The sequence below is a fragment of the Notolepis coatsorum genome (genome assembly GCF_963971535.1).
Source record: "Notolepis coatsorum genome assembly, chromosome: 16".
Classification (NCBI taxonomy): Eukaryota; Metazoa; Chordata; class Actinopteri; order Aulopiformes; family Paralepididae; genus Notolepis; species Notolepis coatsorum.
Window position 1 is genome coordinate 11,829,736 of NC_140180.1, and position 22,940 is coordinate 11,852,675.

Below are 22,940 nucleotides of genomic sequence, written 5' to 3' on the forward strand. Positions count from 1 at the left end.
AAAAAGAAAGTTGCATTTTTTTCCATCATTCCATTTAGGCTGTGTGGGGGTGCTTAACACATTCGGGGCCAACCACGTATATATATAGCCGCAGCAGCTAAATTGAATGATGTGTACATATATAAGCCGCACTGGACTATAAGCCGCAGGTGTTTTAATGTTTAATTACCATATGTAAGGGTTCGTGCACAGAGGGGATTGTCACAATACTGTCGGACAAATAACAAGAATTAACTCATTTACAAGTTGTATTAAGTTTAGCAAATAAGGGAACAGATAAATAACACTTCAATGCAGTAAAAAAAGCAATATTTTAGGGTTTGGTCCACATATAAGCCGCACCGTTATATAAGCCGCAGGGTCGAAAAATGGGGAAAAAAGCCGCGGCTTATAGTCCGAAAAGTACGGTACGTGTTTCGGCGCCATGCTTAACACATTCGGGGCCATTGGGATTAGACGGGGTCCACTCTATACGGCCAGCATATCAAAACAAACTTTCATTGTGCGTGAGGCTGTTTGTAGAGCTAAATCTATACTTTATATTATTGCCATCTGTCCATTCTCATTGTCAATTGACACTATAAACCGTCCCTTCAATATGCCTTAAATAAAAAAATATTTCATCAATACGTTCCCATTTTATAGCGTCTTGAATATGAACGTTATAGCAGAATGTTCTGGGGTATTTCCTGGAACGCGAGATATAGGGTGCTAAGCTAATAACGTTAAATCGAATGGCATTTCAGCTATAGACAAGCTAGAGTTAAAACTCAAAATGCATATTGTCGGTATCATGGTCTTGTCCTTTGCAAAAGCATGCAATTGGTCCACTGATGGATACATCTTGATATTTGTCTAGTCTAGTGTGTTCATTAGATGGGTGAAATCCTCTTTCAGTGCCTCTGTGCCCGTTTTCTTAGGCAGTTAGCCTCTGGTATGCATGCCATTAGCGTTAGCCACGATTCTAGGCCTCTTTTCTTTTGGAAAGAATGCTTAAAAAAAATGTAAAAAATATATATATATTTTTTTTTGTATTTTTTTGTATTTGACTAAGAGGTTGGCAGTCGACTACGGCTCCTTTCGGTCGATTAGTCGACTATTCGACTAATAGGGGTCAGCCCTAGTCCACATCATATCATTCATTCAAGTGCAGGGTTAGGGAATGGCTCATTGAAAACCAGCATTGTATGTGTGTGTGTGGATATGGTGCATTTGTTTATGTCTGGGTCTTTTAATATGTCATGATGTGCTCTGTCCTTGTGTCCATGACTGTATTGTGACCTGTATCCCTATCGTATGTCTATGTGCTTTTGTTGTGTTTTTATTCTAATGTTATTTATCTTGATTTTATTCCGTTTTTATTGCTAACCCTTTTTCACACAGGGTTTTAGCCTGTACCTTCTGGCAGGAGGGGGACTGCCAATGGGTACAATTGGGTGCATTTACATTTGTAAAATGTTTTATTAATGTACGCTGTCCCCCTTGATCAAATAAAATAAACCTAACGTAACCCCCCCCCCCCCGATGTTGAAATGCAACCTATGCCCTTGGCTCCAGAACCATAGTGTATATTACTAGACACACTAACTCAGTCTGTGAGCGGGTTTCATTGGCCAGTGTAGCAGAACATTCTGAATCGATTCCAACCCTGACATAGCGGACCGTTTGTATCATGATGTTGCATTTTTGATGGTGTAGATATTAATTAATTATTATATGGTTATGAGCGAGAGTATGTGTTTCATCTGGGCACACTGCCACTGGTGTGTGTGTGTGTGTTAGTCTTCTACCTGGCTGTGAGGTTGTATTCAGTGTGTGTGTGTGTGTGTGTGTGTGTGTGTGTGTGTGTGTGTTAGTCTCCTACCTGGCTGTGAGGCTGTATTCAGTGTGTGTGTGTGTGTGTGTGTGTGTGCGTGTGTGCGTGTGTGTGTGTGTTAGTCTCCTACCTGGCTGTGAGGCTGTATTCAGTGTGTGTGTGTGTGTGTGTGTGTGTGTGTGTGTGTGTGTCTTTCCTACCTGGACGTGGGGTTGTCTTGTGTGTGTGTGTGTGTGAGTGTGTGTGTGTGTGTGTGTGTGAGTGTGTGAGTGTGTGAGTGTGTGAGTGTGTGTGTGTGTGTGTGTGTGTGTGTGTGTGTGTGTGTGTGTGTGTGTGTGTGTGTGTGTGTGTGTGTGTGTGTGTGTGTGTGAGTCTCTCCTACCTGGACGTGGGGTTGTCTCCAGAGTGTTGTGGTGAGGAGGACGACACAGGAAGCTCTTCTCCATCCTGAGGCAGGTCCTCACATTCAGCCTCACACTTCTCATCATCTAAGAGCTCTGTGATCTAGAGAGACAAGAGAGACAGACGGGTCTGGATTAGAGCGGGTTGTCCAATGATCGAAGTGTTGGTGGTTCGAATCCCGCTCAAGCCCATGTCCATCCCATTGCCGTTGTGTCCTTGGGCAAGACACTTAACCTACTTGCCTCGTATGAATGTGTATGCATGTGAATAAATGTTGGTGGTGGTCGGAGGGGCCGTAGGCGATGATTATTCGCCACGCTTCCGTGAGTCTGCCTCAGGGCAGCTCTGGCTGCAATTGTAGCTTACCACCACCGGTATGACTGTGTATGAACGAATAATGGACTCTGTGAAGCGCTCTGGGTGTCATGAAGAGCGCTATATAAATCCAAGCCATTATTATTATTATTATTACTGACCGGTAATTACCGGGCAAACGCCCCCGGGCATCTCCAGGGGCCCCCGACCACCAAGGGCCCGAGGATTCTCACGTCAGACATCCTTTACAAATGGAATGGACTGCATTCATAAAGCGCTTTTTACAACTCATGTCTCACATCCACTCACACATTCACACACAGACGGCGGAGGCGACCGTGCGAGGTGCCGACCTGCTCATCGGAAGCAGTTAGGGGTTAAGTGTCTTGCTCAAGGACACTTCGACGGGCTGCCGGGAGGAGCGGGAATCGAACCGGGAACCTTCCGATTACCAAATTTTATTATCAAAGGATGATAAAGAGTGTTGTGTTCACTCATAGTTAAAGACAGTAGAGGTTGAGTACTTTATTATCTAATGATGGTAAGTTAGAATGTTGTGTTCACTCATAGTTAAAGACATTAGAGGTTGAGTACTTTATTATCTAAAGATGGTAAGTTAGTGTGTTGTGTTCATTCATAGTTAAAGACAGTAGAGGTTGAATACTTTATTATCTAAAGATGGTAAGTTAGAATGTTGTGTTCACTCATAGTTAAAGACAGTAGAGGTTGAGTACTTTATTATCTAAAGATGGTAAGTTAGAGTGTTGTGTTCACACATAGTTAAAGACAGTAGAGGTTGAGTACTTTATTATCTAAAGATGGTAAGTTAGAATGTTGTGTTCATTCATAGTTAAAGACAGTAGAGGTTGAATACTTTATTATCTAAAGATGGTAAGTTAGAATGTTGTGTTCACTCATAGTTAAAGACAGTAGAGGTTGAATACTTTATTATCTAAACTCTAAAGATGGTAAGTTAGAGTGTTGTGTTCACTCGTAGTTAAAGACAGTAGAGGTTGAGTACTTTATTATCTAAAGATGGTAAGTTAGAGTGTTGTGTTCACTCGTAGTTAAAGACAGTAGAGGTTGAGTACTTTATTATCTAAAGATGGTAAGTTAGAGTGTTGTGTTCAGTCACTTGTGGTCACTCACTCGGCTCCCCAACTTGTTCTCAAAGCTGGACGCTATACTGCACCCCTCCCACCCCTTAATGAGGAGCTAGCCAAGATAAGGAGCATGTCTAGCCATACTGTATACTTATCCCCCCCACGACACACCACAGCCAGTCCTTCGTGCCAGTAGCCATCAGGCTCCACAACCGTGGGCAAGGACTGCTGCCAATTGCTGGAAAGCTAACAGCTGGAGAACTTGAGAACTGTTAAGACTATCAGACTCTTAATAATAAACACTGTTAGGACTATCTGACTCTAAATAATAAACACTGTTGGGACTATCTGCCTCTAATAATAAACACTGTTGGGACTATCTGCCTCTAATAATAAACACTGTTAGGAGGACTATTAGACTCTTAATAATAAACACTGTTGGGACTAGAAGAAGTCCACTATTATCCCTGTACCCAAAAAATCCAAGCCTGCTTGCCTCAACGACTACCGCCCTGTAGCTCTCACCTCCATAGCCATGAAGTGCTTTGAGAAGCTAGTAAAGGGCTACATCTGCTCCTCCCTCCCCATCAACATGGACCCCCTGCAATTTGCATACCGCCCCAACAGGTCCACGGAGGACGCCATAGCCCATGTGCTGCACACAGCAGCATCACACCTGGACAAGAGGCAGGGGAACTATGTGAGAATGCTATTCATCGACTACAGCTCGGCATTCAATACCATAGTCCCCTCCATACTCATAGCCAAGCTCAGGGACCTGGGCTTGAACTATGACCTCTGCCAGTGGGTCTTGGACTTCCTGACTGGCAGACCCCAGGTGGTGAGAGCAGGCAACTGCACCTCCTCATCCATCACCCTCAACATAGGGGCCCCCCCAGGGCTGTGTTCTGAGTCCCCTCCTCTACTCCCTGTACACACACGACTGTGTGGCTCAGCGGAGTAGCAATACAATCATCAAATTTGCTGACGGCACAGTGGTGGTGGGCCTGATCTCTGCCAACGACGAGAGGGCCTACCTGGAAGAGGTCAAGGTCCTGGCGGGATGGTGCCAGGAAAACAGCCTCTCCCTGAACGTCAGCAAAACAAAGGAGATGATTGTGGACTTCAGGAGGTCGGGGGTCAAGGACTACAGCCCCCTCAGCATCGACGGGGCACCGGTTGAGAGAGTCAACAGCTTTAAGTACCTCGGAGCCTACATATCCGAGGACTTGACATGGACCACACACATTGACAGTGTTGTGAAGAAGGCACGACAATGCCTCTACTTCCTCAGGCGCCTAAGGAAGTTCCAAGTCAGTCAGAAGATCCTTAAGAACTTCTACTCATGTACAATAGAGAGCATCTTGACCGGCAACATCACCTCCTGGTTTGGGAATAGCACTGCACAAGACCGAAGCAGACTACAAAGAGTGACACATTCAGCCGAACGCACAATTGGAGGGGGGCTCCCCACCCTCCAGAACATTTACAACAAGCGTTGCAAGGGCAAGGCTAAGAGAATCATTAAAGACTCCAGTCACCCGAACAACTGCCTCTTTGAACTGCTGCGGTCAGGCAAGCGATACCGGAGTCTCAAGGCGAGCACAGAAAGACTCAGAAGAAGCTTCTATCCCCAGGCCATCAGGCTGCTAAACGAACAATGAATGAACACTACACAACAACAACCACCAAACGCACATAGCACACACATCCACACGCACACACTCACTTTAAACAAAGACACTGTAGCACCCACTCCACACACTTATAGCACACACCCACTTTAAACAAACACACTGTAGCACCCACTCCCCACACTTTATATTTATTGGTAAAGGATTTGCACTACAACTCGTACACCTTACTGTAAATTGTACCTAAATTGTACCTCATCCCATTTCTGCTTTGCACTATATAGTACTGTACATTAGTACACTGCATAGTATTGTATATTATATGGTAACTCAGAACATTGTACATATGTCTATACCGAACACTGTGACCTCATTTTCTTCTTCTAAATTACATGCTATACTATGTTATTTGATACTATCTTGTCTAGCACAGTCTCTGGAGCGTAACAGTAAGAAGCATTTTGTATGAAAGTATTCTGTACTTCTGTATGACAACTATTAAAGAAACTTGAAACTTGAACTTGACTATCTGACTCTAAATAATAAACACTGTTGGGACTATCTGCCTCTAATAATAAACACTGTTAGGACTATCTGACTCTTAATAATAAACACTGTTAGGACTATCTGACTCTTAATAATAAACACTGTTAGGACTATCTGACTCTAAATAATAAACACTGTTAGGACTATCTGCCTCAAATAATAAACACTGTTAGGACTATCTGACTCTAATAATAAACACCGTTAGGACTATCTGACTCTAATAATAAACACTGTTGGGACTATCTGACTCTAATAATAAACACTGTTAGGACTATCTGCCTCTAATAATAAACACTGTTAGGACTATCTGACTCTTAATAATAAACACTGTTAGGACTATCTGCCTCTAATAATAAACACTGTTAGGACTATCTGCCTCTAATAATAAACACTGTTAGGACTATCTGACTCTTAAAAATAAACACTGCATGGACTCTGGTGCAGTGTGTTACTAGAGTGTGGCCCATGTATACCATCATCACTATTACTACTGTCTGAATCCTGCTACTCACTAGTGTTCACTACGACTACTGTTATCATGTCTATTGTCATTCATACTTGCACTTTGTTCCATGTTCTATTATCTACCCTACCTGTACACTTGAATTTCCCAAAGGGGATTAATAAAGGAACACTTGACTTGACTTGTAGTATGAATACACTTTTAACACACAATAATACAAAATAAATAAAAAAAATCAACCTCAAAAGGTGAAAAAGTGAGCAACTAGCCAGTGATAATGAAGTTGCATATTATACGTGATAAAGAAGTTGCATATTATACGTGATAAAGAAGTTGCATATTATACGTGATAAAGAAGTTGCATATTATACGCGATAAAGAAGTTGCATATTATACGCGATAAAGAAGTTGCATACTACAAGTGATAAAGAAGTTGCATATTATACGTGATAAAGAAGTTGCATATTATACGTGATAAAGAGGTTGCATATTATACGTGATAAAGAAGTTGCATATTATACGTGATAAAGAAGTTGCATATTATACGTGATAAAGAAGTTGCATATTATACGTGATAAAGAAGTTGCATATTATACGTGATAAAGAAGTTGCATATTATACGTGATAAAGAAGTTGCATATTATACGTGATAAAGAAGTTGCATATTATACGTGATAAAGAAGTTGCATATTATACGTGATAAAGAAGTTGCATATTATACGTGATAAAGTTGCATATTATACGTGATAAAGAAGTTGCATCTTATACGTGATAAAGTTGCATATTATATGTGATAAAGAGGTTGCATATTATACGTGATAAAGAAGTTGCGTATTATACGTGATAAAGTTGCATATTATACGTGATAAAGAAGTTGCATTATTATACGTGATAAAGAAGTTGCATTATTATACGTGATAAAGAAGTTGCATATTATACGTGATAAAGAAGTTGCATATTATACGTGATAAAGAAGTTGCATATTATACGTGATAAAGAAGTTGCATATTATACGTGATAAAGAAGTTGCATTATTATACGTGATAAAGAAGTTGCATATTATACGTGATAAAGAAGTTGCATATTATACGCGATAAAGAAGTTGCATATTATACGTGATAAAGAAGTTGCATATTATACGTGATAAAGAAGTTGCATATTATACGTGATAAAGAAGTTGCGTATTATACGTGATAAAGAAGTTGCATATTATACGTGATAAAGAAGTTGCATATTATACGTGATAAAGAAGTTGCATATTATACGTGATAAAGAAGTTGCATATTATACGTGATAAAGAAGTTGCATATTATACGTGATAAAGAAGTTGCATACTACATGATCTCAAGCCCTCTTGTCTTGATCCTCCAATCATAACTGTTGCTTCCCCCGGACGGAGAACGTTCGTGATTGGAGGATCCAGACAAGGGGGCGGGGCTTGAGAGGTCAATTGAGCGGCAAAAGTTGCCACCTCAGAGACACTTAAAAAAATGGGCGCACTCACAGGACGGTCTAATGAGAGGCCTTGCGTGGAATGTTCCCCGAATCAGCTGGAGTGAGAATGTGTCGAGTCAGAGTCTAAACACAGAGCGACACGACATTTCTTCAACTAGTTAGGGTGCCGGGTTCTCGAGGGGGGAGGGGGCGTTCAACAGCTAGCATGCATGGAGCGAAGGAGGCAACAATGGACCCGTCTCAAACCCTGCCCTCTTTTCTTGATCCTCCAATCACAACTGTCGCTTACCTCGGACAAACCAAGTTTGTCCGAGGTAAGCGACAGTTGTGATTGGAGGATCAAGAAAAGAGGGCAGGGTTTGAGACAGGTCCATTACAGTGTGGAATAGTCTGGTGGTGCAGTTGAAATCCAGTATAGACTGAGGTGAAGATGGTGGTGGTGGCATGGTGACCCATCACTCACTTTACTCACTTTAGACACTTTAACACACTTTTTTTTTTTATTTATCTATTACATCCATACCTCATTTGCACCCTACCCTAAGTTTTGTACCTCATCTCATTTCTGCATTGTACCTCACTGTTAGTCATTTTACTCTGTGTTGTATATTGTATATATATGTATATTGACTTTACTTACTTTTACTTATTTACTTTTTATTTTTCACTTTTTTTTTACTGTATGTAGCACACTCTCAGGGTCTCTTTCAGAAATAAGCATTTCATATAAAGTATTCTGTATTTTGCTGTGACATATAATAAACAAACTTGAAACTTGGACCTCAAGGTGAATGCGGGCTCTCAGTGGGTTCTACTTTTTAATATATATTTATTTAATGTATATATATATATATATATATATATATATATATATATATATATATATATATATATATATATATATATATATATATATATATATACACACTCGTGTCATTTCAACAATATAACATTATTTTTGTATGTGTTAATAATAATAAATATGATAAATATATAATAGATGTAAAAAAAATATATATATATCACAAAGAAAAAAAGCTTGAGGTATCCCGCAAAGCTTTGGAGAAAAGCCAAAGAGGGTGGATATGAGCGGGACGTCCTGGACATGGTGTTGGTGTTGTGCCTCCACCCTAAGTGAGAGGGGTGACCCGGGCAGAGAGGGCACAGAGGGATGATGTCTCCTGCCTGGGGGGGCAGAGCGGAGCACAGAGGGATGATGTCTCCTGCCTGGGGGGGCAGAGCGGAGCACAGAGGGATGATGTCTCCTGCCTGGGGGGGCAGAGCGGAGCACAGAGGGATGATGTCTCCTGCCTGGGGGGCGTCAGGGCCTGAACACGTGACTGGAGGAAGGTGTTGACAGCAAGAGACTCATCTGTCTAGATATTAACCACACCAAGAAATGCTGATACAGCCTCTGACTGTGCGTATGTGTGTATGTGTGTGTGTGTGTGTCTTGGGGATGGGGGAAAAGGAATTACACCTTGACATCTAAATATAAGTGAATCTAATTGCATGAGAGAGAGAGACAGACACAGAGAGAGAGAGAGAGCAATAGAGAGGGGAAAGAGAGAGGGGGGAGAGAGATAGAAAGAGAGAAGGGGGATAGCGAGAGGGAGAAAGAGAGAGAGAAGCAGGAGAGAGAGCGAGAAAAAGAGATAGGGGATAGAGATAGAGAGAGAGAGAGAGAAAGAGAGAGGGGGGAGAGGGGGGAGAGAGAGAGAAAGAGAAATAGAGGGGGGAGAAAGAGAGAAAGAAAGAGAGAGGGGGGAGAGAAAGATAAATAGAGGGGGGAGAACGAGAAAGAAAGAGAGAGAGAGAAAGACAAGACAAGACAAGAGGACAGGGGATAGGCAGGCAAAGTAGGAAATTCTGAAAAACTCTTGAGGGCAAACTTTACCACTGGTGACAGATCTTGTCAGCATTATTATAATTTTTTTGGGGGGAAACTAATCTGCTCATAATAATAATATTTAGTAAAAAAACAACAACAAAAAGAATCCTTTTCCATGCTTCAGATTCAAATAAACACTTTCACGATGCGCTCCATGAGCATCTCCCAGTCCCTGTCCCCTCCCATCAAAGAGACACTGTGGGGCAGTGGTTAGCACTGTTGCACCACAGCAAGGAGGTCCTGGGTTCAAACCCCAACAGGGGGGCGTTGTGTGTGGAGTTTGCACGTTCTCCCACGCGTTTGTGTGGGTTTCCTCTGGGTGTTCTGGTTTCCTCTCACACTAAAAGACATGCATTTGGGGACCGAGGATGGAAATGTGCATTCCTTGCTAAATCCGGTGTATTTACAGTGCATTTTATGTATTGTCCATTCATTTAATACATGCGGTCCCTTCCAAATAAACAAATACATGAAATGAAATGCACGTTAGGTTTCCTCCCACACTAAAAGACATGCAGACAGTCATTGTCCCCTTGCTATGCCCTCCCTTCTCCTCTTCTTCACCTCCTTCCTCTCACATCTTCTTCATCCCCCCTCTTTCTCTCTCACATCTTCTTCACCTCCCGCCTCACTTTCACCCTCTCACCCCTTCTTCACCCCACCCCCTCTCTCACCTCTTCTTCACCCCACCCCCTCTCTCACCTCTTCTTCAACCCCCCCCCCCCCCGGCCCCTCTCTCTCAACCACATCTGCTGCTGTCACTGCCCCGTTGCTACGGTAACACCCCTGTTCCGAGGCCTCCGATTGGTTGGTGGCCGCAGATTCTCGCATCGTCACGCGTGCAGAACTGGGAATGACTCATCCTTCTGTTTGTGTGTGTGAGAGAGGGTGTGAGAGAGAGAGAGAGAGAAATAGTGTGAGAGAAAGAGAGAGTGAGAGAAAGAGAGTGAGAAAAAGAGGGAGGGGGGAAATAGAGCGAGGGGGGAAGGAGAGAGAGAGAGGGGAAAAGAAAGAGAGAGAGAGAGAGAGAGAGCGAGGGGAAAGAGAAAAGCGTTCATAGCATTCTAATGCCTTAGTCCCCCCCTTTCATCGTTCTCGTCTATAACAAGCGGCCCGGGGCAGTTCTCAGAGGTCAAATGTCACGGCACAGTGTGTGTGTGTGTGTTATGGTTTTTTTCACTGCACCGCCGGTGAGCCACGCTGTAACCGCGCTGTACACAGTATGCCGTGTTTTTCCACGGTCCCTTGTCCAGGGCTCAGTGTGGTCGTGTGGGTACAACTTAAAGCAGGCAGGCCGGCGTGGCGCCCCCCCCCCCCCCCCCCCCCCAAAGCACCCGACACGGCCCCCGTACAGAGGCTCCTGGCAGGGATGATGACATCATGGGCGATAGTCCCTCTCGTGACTGTGATGCACAAGGTTTGGCCGAGTAGTGAATCCACAGCCCCTTGCTGCCCCCCATAAGGAAACCACCCTATTTTAACTCTGAAGAACTGGTCCGACGCGAAACGTTGCTCGGCGTTGTTGTAGGACTATTATATTATGTAGGGGAATTCAAACCAGATGACAGAGAGAACTCACATTTTCTAGCGTCAACTATTGAGCTACTATTTAGCTAGCTGTCTGAAAGCCTTTTCTGGTAGTTCGCAGAACCTCTAAGCCAAACGTAAAAATTAAAAAAAGATTTAACATAACATGATTTCAGATCAAATTAATGCAGAAACCAGTGGTGAGTTGAGGTGTGTAAGTGTGTGAGTTTCTAATAACCCTGCCGAGGGGCTGGTAGACTGCAGAGGGAGTGGTTGCTATGGTAACTAGGGACTCCGTTGGAAAGGACCATGCATCCTCAAAACCAAGGGTGCCGATACTACTGTACCAAACTGTGCCAACCCAGCCCTGCCCAGCATGACAGACAGACAGACAGACAGACAGACAGACAGACAGACAGACAGACAGGCAGACAGACAGACAGACAGACAGACAGACAGACAGACAGACAGACGAGATGGGCACAGACAGGCAGACGGGCACACAGACAGACAGACGGGCACACAGACAGACAGACCGACAGACGGGCAGACAGACAGACAGACAGACAGACTGACATACAGACAGACAAACAGGCAGACAGACAGACAGACAGACGGGCAGATAGACAGACAGACAGACAGACAGACAGACAGACAGACAGACAGACACAGATGGGAAGATAGACAGACGGGGACACAGACAGACAAGATGGATGGACGGACAGACAAGACAGACAGACAGACAGACAGAGACAGACAGACAGACAGAGACAGACAGACAGACAGACAGACAGACAGACAGACAGACAGACAGACAGAGACAGACAGACAGAGCAGGTGGCGATGACAAGGCCTGGTCATTAGGTCAAACAAGAGCCCACGGAACATTCCAGAAGCGCTCAGGGCTTAATGATAAATAGGATCAGGATGTACAGAAGGGATGCTTCCATTCCAGCGCGTCACGGGATTAATCCGACTTCAACTGTACTTGTACTGAATCAAAACGGAAGGTAAATTATATCCTAAAAGTAGCGCTGAGGTAACTTGATAAAACACGTCTATTGTGCTTGAAGGGGAGCGGTGTGTCGAGAGCGTGTTGCCCAGAGCAGAGCCCTGAATGAAGGGGAGGCAGTCGGTCAATCCCCTTTAACCGTCCTAATTGACTAAATGACGGCACGTCCATGAATGACGAACGACTACAACTAAAGAGTGAACTCGGCTCCACAGTGTCGTCGCCATTGGCAACGACGGACTCTCTCTCATTTCAACCTGTTCTCTTTAGTCGAACCCTCCTTGAGACGGCGGGGGCAGAGCACACCCCTGTAGGAGACCATGCAAGGTGGCAACCTGCTCATCGGGAGCAGTTAGGGGTTAAGTCAAGTGTCTCGCTCAACCAGTTCGGACACTTCGACATGCTGCTGGGAGGAGCGGGAATCGAACTGGGAACCTTCCGATTACCAGACGACCACTCTACCACCTGAGCCGCTGTGCTAATCTACAAGACAAACAGGTTCATACTGTACCCACTGTAAAGCTAAAGCAAAGCAATGCTCTTAAAACCTTTACCTTAACACATTCTGCGCCACGCAGTATGCCCATCTATGCCACTCTCTGCCAGTGCTGTAACCCTATGGAGTGGCTCACCTTCTTTGCAGGGCTATAACTTTTTAAATATTATAGCTATATCGACATTACTATGGCCCATTCAACATCGGGCATGTATCGTTCCGGATGTGGGAACGTTATATTTTTCCGTTCATACATTGTCGTGTTAGTACCCGATGCCAATAGCGAATAAAAGAAATAACGATCATAAAAACGAGTAAACTCGTTTTTTGGCGCAAGATGTGTTAACGGGTGCCATAAATGTAGAGGATGTGTCCTGTGCAATAATATGATTAAATGTTCCGCTTTTACATCGTCCTCATACAGGAAACCATTATATGGATTATATCATTACATGTACCTCACTGTGTGTGGCATACACATCTAATGTCCATGTGCTCTGGAGAACCACCAAGAACCATAACATTAAGAATACATGAACACAAAGGTTATCTCAAGAGAGAGGGAGAGACACAAAATCAGAGAGAGGGAGAGATACAAAAACAGAGAGGGAGAGGTACAAAATCAGAGAGAGGGAGAGGTACAAAATCAGAGAGAGAGGGAGATACAAAAACTGAGAGAGAGAGATACAAAAGAGAGAGAGGGAGATACAAAAACAGAGAGAGAGAGGGAGATACAAAAACAGAGAGAGAGAGGGAGATACAAAAACAGAGAGAGAGAGGGAGATACAAAAACAGAGAGAGAGAGGGAGATACAAAAACAGAGAGAGAGGGAGATACAAAAACAGAGAGAGAGAGGGAGATACAAAAACAGAGAGAGAGGGAGATACAAAAACAGAGAGAGAGAGGGAGATAAAGAGACAGTGATATACAAAAACAGAGAGAGAGAGGGAGATAAAGAGACAGTGAGATACAAAATCAGAGAGAGAGGGAGATAAAGAGACAGTGAGATACAAAAACAGAGAGAGAGAGGGAGATACAAAAACAGAGAGAGAGAGGGAGATAAAGAGACAGTGATATACAAAAACAGAGAGAGAGAGGGAGATAAAGAGACAGTGATATACAAAAACAGAGAGAGAGAGGGAGATACAAAAACAGAGAGAGAGGGAGATACAAAAACAGAGAGAGAGAGGGAGATACAAAAACAGAGAGAGAGAGGGAGATAAAGAGACAGTGATATACAAAAACAGAGAGAGAGGGAGATAAAGAGACAGTGAGATACAAAATCAGAGAGAGAGAGGGAGATAAAGAGACAGTGAGATACAAAATCAGAGAGAGAGAGGGAGATAAAGAGACAGTGAGATACAAAAACAGAGAGAGAGGGAGATAAAGAGACAGTGAGATACAAAAACAGAGAGAGAGAGAGGGAGAGAGAGGGAGATAAAGAGACAGTGAGATACAAAAACAGAGAGAGAGAGGGAGATAAAGAGACAGTGAGATACAAAAACAGAGAGAGAGAGAGGGAGATAAAGAGACAGTGAGATACAAAATCAGAGAGATCTAGAGTCAGAGCAAGAGAAAGAGGAGAGCGATGGAGAGTAAGAGAGGAGAGAGGGAGAGAGATAGACGGCTTTGTGTGTGTGTGTGAGTGCCTATGTGTGTGTGCCTCTGTCTCCACGTGTGCCCGCGTTGCGTGTCTGCGTGAGCATGGCAACTATGTGGGTGGAGTGGGGAATGTGAGGAACAAAAGGTCCCGGCCTTGGCCCGGATTCTATGGTGCGGTTCTGAAAGGTTCTGGACCGGGTGGGAGAACAGACAGTCCCCGCTGACGCCACCAGCTGGGAGACTGAAACACCTACGAGGTGAAGAAGAACCAACAGAACCCGCCAACAGAGGCTCGCCAGGGGCCGAACGATCAAAGAAAGGGACCAGAGCGGACAAATGAGCGAGTTGAAATGCTGATCAGGGGAAGACTGATTGTTCCTCGGGGCAGGAACGTTCTTTGGGTTCCCAGGGCATTTTGAACGTGGAGATTGGGTTTAGGACACACATCGTTTAGGGAGGAGACGGGTAAACCCCTCAAAGACGACACGACGTTACATGCCGATATGTCAGGCATGCGACTTTGTACACGCAAGCCTCAGATTACCACCCCTGACTCCCGAGGCTCTGGAACTGTCAATCATTCAACGAGTGCAAAGAATATTGGACAGGGTTGTAGCCAATGAGTGTATCTTTCCAATGATACCCCACGTGGGGTTGTGCGAATCAGGGATCTAGGTGAAAATTGACGAGTTGAAGTGAAAAACACACAGAATGCATTGCCGTAAATGAGGAAAAATGGATTACTGGAGAATCGCTCTAAATCACCCATTTCTGAACGGATTTTTATGAAATTTGGACCTCTACTACATAAGACTACAGGCTATGTGTATGTGTAAGTAGGAGGGATATGAGGACTGTGTGTAAGTACGAGGGATATGAGGACTGTGTGTATGTGTAAGTAGGAGGGATATGAGGACTGTGTGTATGTAACTAGGAGGGATATGAGAACTGTGTGTATGTGTAACTAGGAGGGATATGAGGTCTGTGTGTACTGTATGTGTAACTAGGAGGGATATGAGGTCTGTGTGTATGTAACTAGGAGGGATATGAGGACTATGTGTAACTAGGAGGGATATGAGGCCTGTGTGTATGTGTAACTAGGAGGGATATGAGGACTGTGTGTATGTGTAACTAGGAGGGATATGAGGACTGTGTGTATGTGTAACTAGGAGGGATATGAGGACTGTATGTATGTGTAACTAGGAGGGATATGAGGCCTGTGTGTATGTGTAACTAGGAGGGATATGAGGACTGTGTGTATGTGTAACTAGGAGGGATATGAGGACTGTGTGTATGTGTAACTAGGAGGGATATGAGGACTGTATGTATGTGTAACTAGGAGGGATATGAGGACTGTGTGTATGTAACTAGGAGGGATATGAGGACTGTGTGTATGTGTAACTAGGAGGGATATGAGGACTGTGTGTATGTGTAACTAGGAGGGATATGAGGACTGTGTGTATGTAACTAGGAGGGATATGAGGACTGTGTGTATGTGTAACTAGGAGGGATATGAGGACTGTGTGTATGTAACTAGGAGGGATATGAGGACTGTGTGTATGTGTAACTAGGAGGGATATGCGAAAAGACACATTTAAATGGCCTTGTGTACATTGACACTAAAAGTAACCGTCTACATACCAGTCGGTGGGCCTCGCGGTCTGGGAACACGCGTGCTTGTGAACGACACGGAGCGGTCATGCACACGCGCCACTAGGAACAAGACATAGGTGTTGTGTGTCTATATAGGCGTCGACCCCCGCGGTCACGCGTGTCCATGCATGTTGTATGTGAATTCCACTTGACACCGCGCTAAGCTATGTCGGCTTCCCCAAATTAACTCTGGACATTCTAGACCGATATATCCGGTGCAGAACACGGTGTTCTAACCCGTATAGACTAGTGTGCGACGCGAGGGGAACAGTTTGGACCCGGGTGTACCTTGCGACAGGAAACCTTGCGATACCTAAACTTAGAAGGGAAAAAAAAGGATAGTACTCCACATAGTGTCCTGGTCAACACGCAGCACGACTCTGGGTGTACGAGCCGATAGAATGGGCTGCCGCCCAGACGCAGTGGCTCTGTATATTCTAGCGTATTATGTCCCTGCAGAAGCTAACCGCGGTAACTAGGCAAAGAGTGAAACGGAGAAAAATGGCTTTAAAGTAATTTGACTATCCAGTGATTGTGTAGTTACTGCAATTCTTTATAGCCCCTTTCTCTAAAACAGAGCAAGATAGAACTCTAAGATAACACGGGTATTGAGAAGTGCAATTTCACCTAGGCCTAAAAGAAAAAATTGTTTGTTTCCGGTTGCCGACCGACCCTGCCGATTTAGGTGCGACCCAATTTATTTTATCAGTTTAAAAAAAAATAATAATAATTATTATTTTTTTAACAATAAAGTTTCATGAACATCTTAGTCAAACCTTTAGTATTATGGATATTAAACATGCTGGCAGAGTACATGCATCCATGTTGTCGTGAACATTTTAATTAAATAAAGAAATTCCCTATCCATAGTCGCCGTGGGAAAGAATAAAAATAAAAGATTAAATTAAATAAATTCCCTACCTACCCATGGCCTTAACCGACAAACCAACAGGAAACAAACAATATTTTCTTTTATGCCCGATAACCCAACTTTTGAAGAGTTGTATTTACTGTGGTTAGCGTCTGCAGGGCAGTGCAGGTTAACACTCCTCAGCACAGTGTCTCCTAAGCGGCTTAATAAAATATATAAAATCCATCTTTGCACCCTGTGACCATCCACTTTCTCTCCATTTGACATTATAGCCAGGATGAACTGGCTCACGTGTCCCAGAAGTTTTGTCAGGGTGCCAATCCGTGGCGGCCCACTGGCCGGGGGACACTGCCGTACACTGTGCTGTGGCAACAGAACACCACCTGAGCCCGGGCCAGACCCGCCTGACTAACCTCAAATCAGCCATGCCAGCCATGCCAGCCCGCCCGCCCGACTCCACTTCACTTCACAGTCCAGGAAGCACGTCACCAGAGAACTGCTCTGTAACTTATTGTTCTTGTCCTCAACGCAGAGGATGTGTTGAGAGGATGAGAGTGTTTTGTAGCAGAGGATGTGTTGAGAGTAGGGCTGGCTGGGGGAGATTCTTGCTCAAATGTGAATCACGATCTCTCTCTCTTAAGAATTGAGATCACGATTCTCCCTTTCTTAAACAGACAACATGACACATCAAAGTGCTCGACTTAAACTTAAACATAACATGTATATGAAAGTGCTCGACTTAAACGTAAAAGTCTCTTGTGTAACATACAAAATAACTCGAGTCAGAATCGTCATCATTAAAAAAAAAAAAAGTTAAGTCAAAAGTAAAATTTAAAATAAAATTAAAATGTATTAAAAAAAAAAAATCATAATTTAGAAATTAGATTGCATAGAGGATGTGTTGCTGCACGGTGCCGAGTGTGTTTTGTCGCTCTCAGTGCGCTGGGTGTCTCCCCAGTAAACACTGGCGGCCAGCGATAGAGAGCTGCTCATGGTCCTGACGGAAGCCTGAGTCTCTCAGAAGGATGCTCTTCATTAAACAACAGGTGTGCAAACAGTTCCGATGTTTGTTTTTAGCCTGGTTTAAACAAATTGGAGGTTGGCCCGAATGTGTTCGATTTATAAAATCAGATTTACAAGTTCTGTACAACGAGCCGGCAGGAAGGGTAGAACTCTGGCAGCGAGGGGTCAGTAAGATTGTTCGTCAAACAGTGTTGAACTTGAGTGCTACACGCTTGAGTGCACTGCATAGTAGTATATACACTAGTGCATAGTAGTATATACATACTAGTACATAGTAGAATATACATACTAGTGCATAGTAGTATATACATACTAAATGGTAAATGGCTGCATTTATATAGCAGCTTTTATCCAACGCACTTTACAATTTGTTCCTCACATTTTACCCGTTCACTCACACATTCACACACCGACGGCGGAGGCGACCACGCAAGGTGCCAACCTGCTCATCGGGAGCAATTAGGGGTTATAAGTGTCTTGCTCAAGGACACATCGACACGCTGCTCGGGAGGAGCGGGAATCGAACCGGGAACCTCCGGATTGCCAGACGGCTGCTCTACCTCCCGAGCCACTGTCGCCCCCCCCCCCCCCCCGTACTAGTGCATAGTAGTATATACATAGTAGTGCATAGCAGTATATTATATATACATACAAAACAAAAGAAACAAAAGGTACTGCCTCAGCAACAGCAAGCCTTGAGCCCAGCTCAGCCATGGTCAACAACACACCCATCTCCCGTCTCTATCTCAGGGTGTAAAACAAACAGTAGCCAAACCCTCTGTGTCTTTGAAATACAGCAACAATAGTCGCTCACCTCGTCACCTGCTCCTCCTCCTCCTCCTCTCTTCCTCGGTCTCTCTAGTTCAACTGATCTAATGCTACACACCCTGGTGCTTTTAACAATACCCCCAGAGGTCTGCTGGCTGGCCTGGCAACTGATGGTGTGTGTGTGTAGTGTGTGTGTGTGTGTGTGTGTGTGTGTGTGTGTGTGTGTGTGTGTCTGTGCGTGCGTGTGTGTGTGTGAAAGAGACGGGCAAGTGAGCAAGAAATAGAGAGGGAGAGTCAGAGAGATGAATCTGCAACTCTGTGTGTGTGCGTGTGTGTGTGTGTATGCGTGTGTGTGTGTGAGAGAGAGAGAGCAAGAGAGTGTGTTAGAGAGACAGAGACAGACAGACAGACAGACAGACAGACAGACAGACAGACAGACAGACAGACAGACAGACAGAGAGAGAGAGAGAGAGAGAGAGAGAGAGAGAGAGAGAGAGAGAGAGAGAGAGAGAGAGAGAGTCCCCTGTGTCCAGGCTGGAGGTGTCAGTTCCACAGTTACATCATCACCCCCCCCCCCCTCTCTCCTCTACCTCCCCCTCTGTCCATCTTTCCTCCTCCTCCTCTCTCTCCCCCCTTTCCTCCTCACACCCCCCTCTCTCTCCTCTACCTCTCCATCTCTCCTCTCTCTCCCCTCTCTCTCCTCTACCTCCCCCTCTCTCTCTCCCCCCTTTCCTCCTCACACCCCCCTCTCTCTCCTCTACCTCTCCATCTCTCCTCTCTCTCCCCTCTCTCTCCTCTACCTCCCCCTCTCTCCTCCTCACACCCCCCGCTCTCTCCTCTACCTCTCCATCTCTCCTCTCTCTCCCCTCTCTCTCCTCTACCTCCCCCTCTCTCTCTCCCCCCTTTCCCCCACACCCCTCTCTCTCTCTCTCTCTCTCTTTCTCTACCCCCCCCTCTCACCATCTACCTTCCATCTCTTCTGTGCCTCCCTCTTTCTCTCTCGCTCTTTCATCAACATTCTCTCCCTTCAGGGGAGCCCAGTCATAAAAAGCGAGGGAGGTAGGTGAGAGAAATAGAGATATAGAGAGAGAGAGAGAGACGGAGAGGGAGATAGAGAGAGAGAGAGAGACTGATCAGATTAAATTCAAATATGTTTTGTCATTATGACCAAAGCTTGCATGTATGTATGTCCTACATACAACAGCAGAATTTTAAATAAGGAGTTCATATATTCATAAATAATATAACACATTTGTTCCAGACTAGGCATTGTGACCCGACTAGAGGCATTCCATACGTGCTTATAATATAATACTGTTCATAGTACGTACACATAATATTATGGTATCATGAATACAACTCACTGCCCATGGGTGTTATTTTAATATCACGCGTAGCACGTTATTTGATTACAAGCACCGGTTTGCCTACCAAGATGTCTGCGATGGTGGTGTAAGAGCAGTGTGTATGTGTGTGTATTCGTATCTAGAGTTGTGTATGTTTATTCATATCTAGAGATGTGTGTGTATTCGTATCTAGAGTTGTGTGTACGTGTGTCTAGGTGTATCTAGAGTTGTGTGTGTGTGTGTGTTTATTCATATCTAGAGGTGTGTGTGTATTTGTATCCAGAGTTGTGTGTATGTGTGTCAAAGAGTATCTAGAGTTGTGTGTGTGTGTGTGTGTGTTTATTCATATCTAGATATGTGTGTGTGTAATCGTATCTACAGTTGTGTGTGTGTATGTTTATTCATATCTAGATATGTGTGTGTGTAATCGTATCTAGAGTTGTGTATGTGTGTGTATTCATATCTAGAGTTGTGTATGTGTGTGTATATTCGTATCCAGAGTTGTGTGTACGTATGTGTGTCTCGGCGTATCTAGAATTGTGTGTGTGTATTCGTATCTAGAGGTGTGTGTGTGTGTAGTCGTATCTAGAGTTGTGTGTGTGTCTGTGTGTAGTCGTATCTAGAGTTGTGTGTGTGTGTGTGTGTGTGTATGTAGTCGTATCTATAGTTGTGTGTGTGTGTGTATATAGTCGTATCTAGAGTTGTGTGTGTTTGTAGTCGTATCTAGAGTTGTGTGTGTGTGTATGTAGCAGTGGAGGCTGCTGACCAAATTTTTAGGTGAAGCACAAATTATTATATTATATTATATATTAAATAATATTTTTAAAACATCCCCCACTGTGTGTCAGTGGTCAGTGGACACAGATGAAAACATATTAACATTAGGTGACAGCGGACCTGACCAGATGAAAACATATTAGGTGACAGCGCACCTGACCAGATGAAATCATATTAGGTGACAGCGCACCTGATCAGATCAAAACATTTTAGGTGACAGCGCACCTGACCAGATCAAAACATATTAGGTGAAGGTGACAAGGAAGCCACAGACTCATACCCCCCCGACACTCAACTAACCGCCTCGGACAGTCCTTCATACCAGTGGCCATCAGGCTCCACAACAGTGGGCAGCGACTGCTGCCAGACATCGACCTAGAACTAATAGGAACCCAAGTAGGACAATAACACTACCTTATGCATACTGCACCTTATGTGGATACTGTGATACTGTGAATAATGAATAATGTATATTTCAGTTAGTTAGATAGTAAATTATATTGACCTATTTGTTTACACTGCTTGTGTTGTTTTCACTACCTGTACCCCCCCCCCCCTTCCCCCATGCTGCTATGATGCCTGAATTTCCCCAAGGGGATCAATAAAGGAATATCTTATCTTATCTTAAAAGGAAAGATGAAATTACCTACCTGGGTTCCATCCTATAGAGGCAAATCTTTCCTGTGACAAAATGGGATCCAATGTAATAAAACTAAGTCAACCAACGAACTAGATTCCTGTACCGGATCTCCTCTCTGGTAAACAAGAATACCTTGAAGACTCTAACAGGAGCACTCATTCAAGGGTACTACGACTATGCTTGCACCTCATGGTACCAAAGCACCTCAAAGGCACTAAAAACAAGATTACAAACATCACAAAACAAACTGGTCAGACTACTGCTTGACCTTACTCCTAAAACCCACCTCACCCCTGTCCACTTTGACAACCTAGGATGGCTTAGAGTAGACGACAGAGTACAGCAACTTGCAATGGGCCTGGTCTACAAGATACACTACACCACTAAGATACCCATGTGCATGTCGAAATACTTCCCAAAGGTCAGTGAATACCACGACCACAACACCAGAGGGAGTTCCACAAATCATGTTCAACCCAGATAAAATAATAATAAAAAAAAAAAAAAAAAAAAAAAAGTTTTTTTAATAAAAGAAAATAGTCATAACTTAGAAATTAGATTGCATAAGTCTATGAATCGATATCGCGATTCTGTTTCGATTAATTGCCCAGCCCTACAGTGTGTACAGTAAGTTAGCTTGGTGATTATCATTGTGATGTAGGCTAAGCTGCCTAGCTACTGTTAGCATACAAGCACTGTAGTCTACTTACTTTTTCATCCACAACGTTTTTTCTGATCCAGATGCATAAATCCACTTCTTCATGTTGCTCAGTTGCTGGTTTATACTTCGGTCCTAATGTTGGCGCAAAGTTTAATTTAGCCTGACTTGTTATAGCTGTACAGCTTACTAACTACTAAACAACAACTTTCTCATAGTCTCAACTTTCACATAGTCAAAATGGGTCCAGCTGCATGTGAGGAGGATAGGTTTAGCTCGGGCCAATCTCAAGTTTCTCAAGTTTCTTTATTAGTTGTCATACAGAAGTACAGAATACTTTTATACAAAATGCTTCTTTATGTTATATTTTGTATAAAAGTATTCTGTACTTCTGTATGACAACTAATAAAGAAACTTGAGAAACTTGAGATTGGCCCGAGCTAAACCTATCCTCCTCACATGCAGCTGGACCCATTTTGACTTTGCAATGCAGAAATCTCTGATTGGATTTGCAATGCTGCCAATCATATTCAACCTCCGTGTATTGGATGTCAAGGGCTGTCAATCAATCAATCCTCCATTCAATGGCAAGAGTTTAACTGCACAGACCGTTCTTAGATGAAGTTAATAGCCTATTTTGATTCGCTGTTATTTATTATTTATTTAACAATGGGTCACACCTGTGAAGTTTTCTTCACGAATAATTACTGCAGTGCAGGCCTGCTCAGAGCTGTCAATTTTGGCAATTTTTGAAGAAAAAAAAATTCACTGGCATTTTTTTTACAGAGGAAAACATTTATAATAAAAAAAAATAATAATAATAATTAAAAAAAAATATATATATATGTATAGTTTTTTTTTTTTTTTTTTTTTATATATATGTATATGTAAATTAATAATAATTATGAATTATGAGTGAATTTGTGTTTCACGTGTTGTCAT

The 22,940-nt window shown here is 43.5% G+C and overlaps 1 protein-coding gene across 1 annotated transcript in view; it reads right to left on the minus strand.

The window, feature by feature from the left end:
* Positions 1-22,940, minus strand: part of fam13b (family with sequence similarity 13 member B) — a gene marked incomplete at its 5' end in the record, with an annotated part of 152,906 nt that overhangs the window by 97,784 nt on the left and 32,182 nt on the right. The window contains 1 exon segment of the mRNA XM_084332495.1: positions 2,199-2,320. Coding sequence (XP_084188621.1) covers positions 2,199-2,320 — 122 coding nt within the window.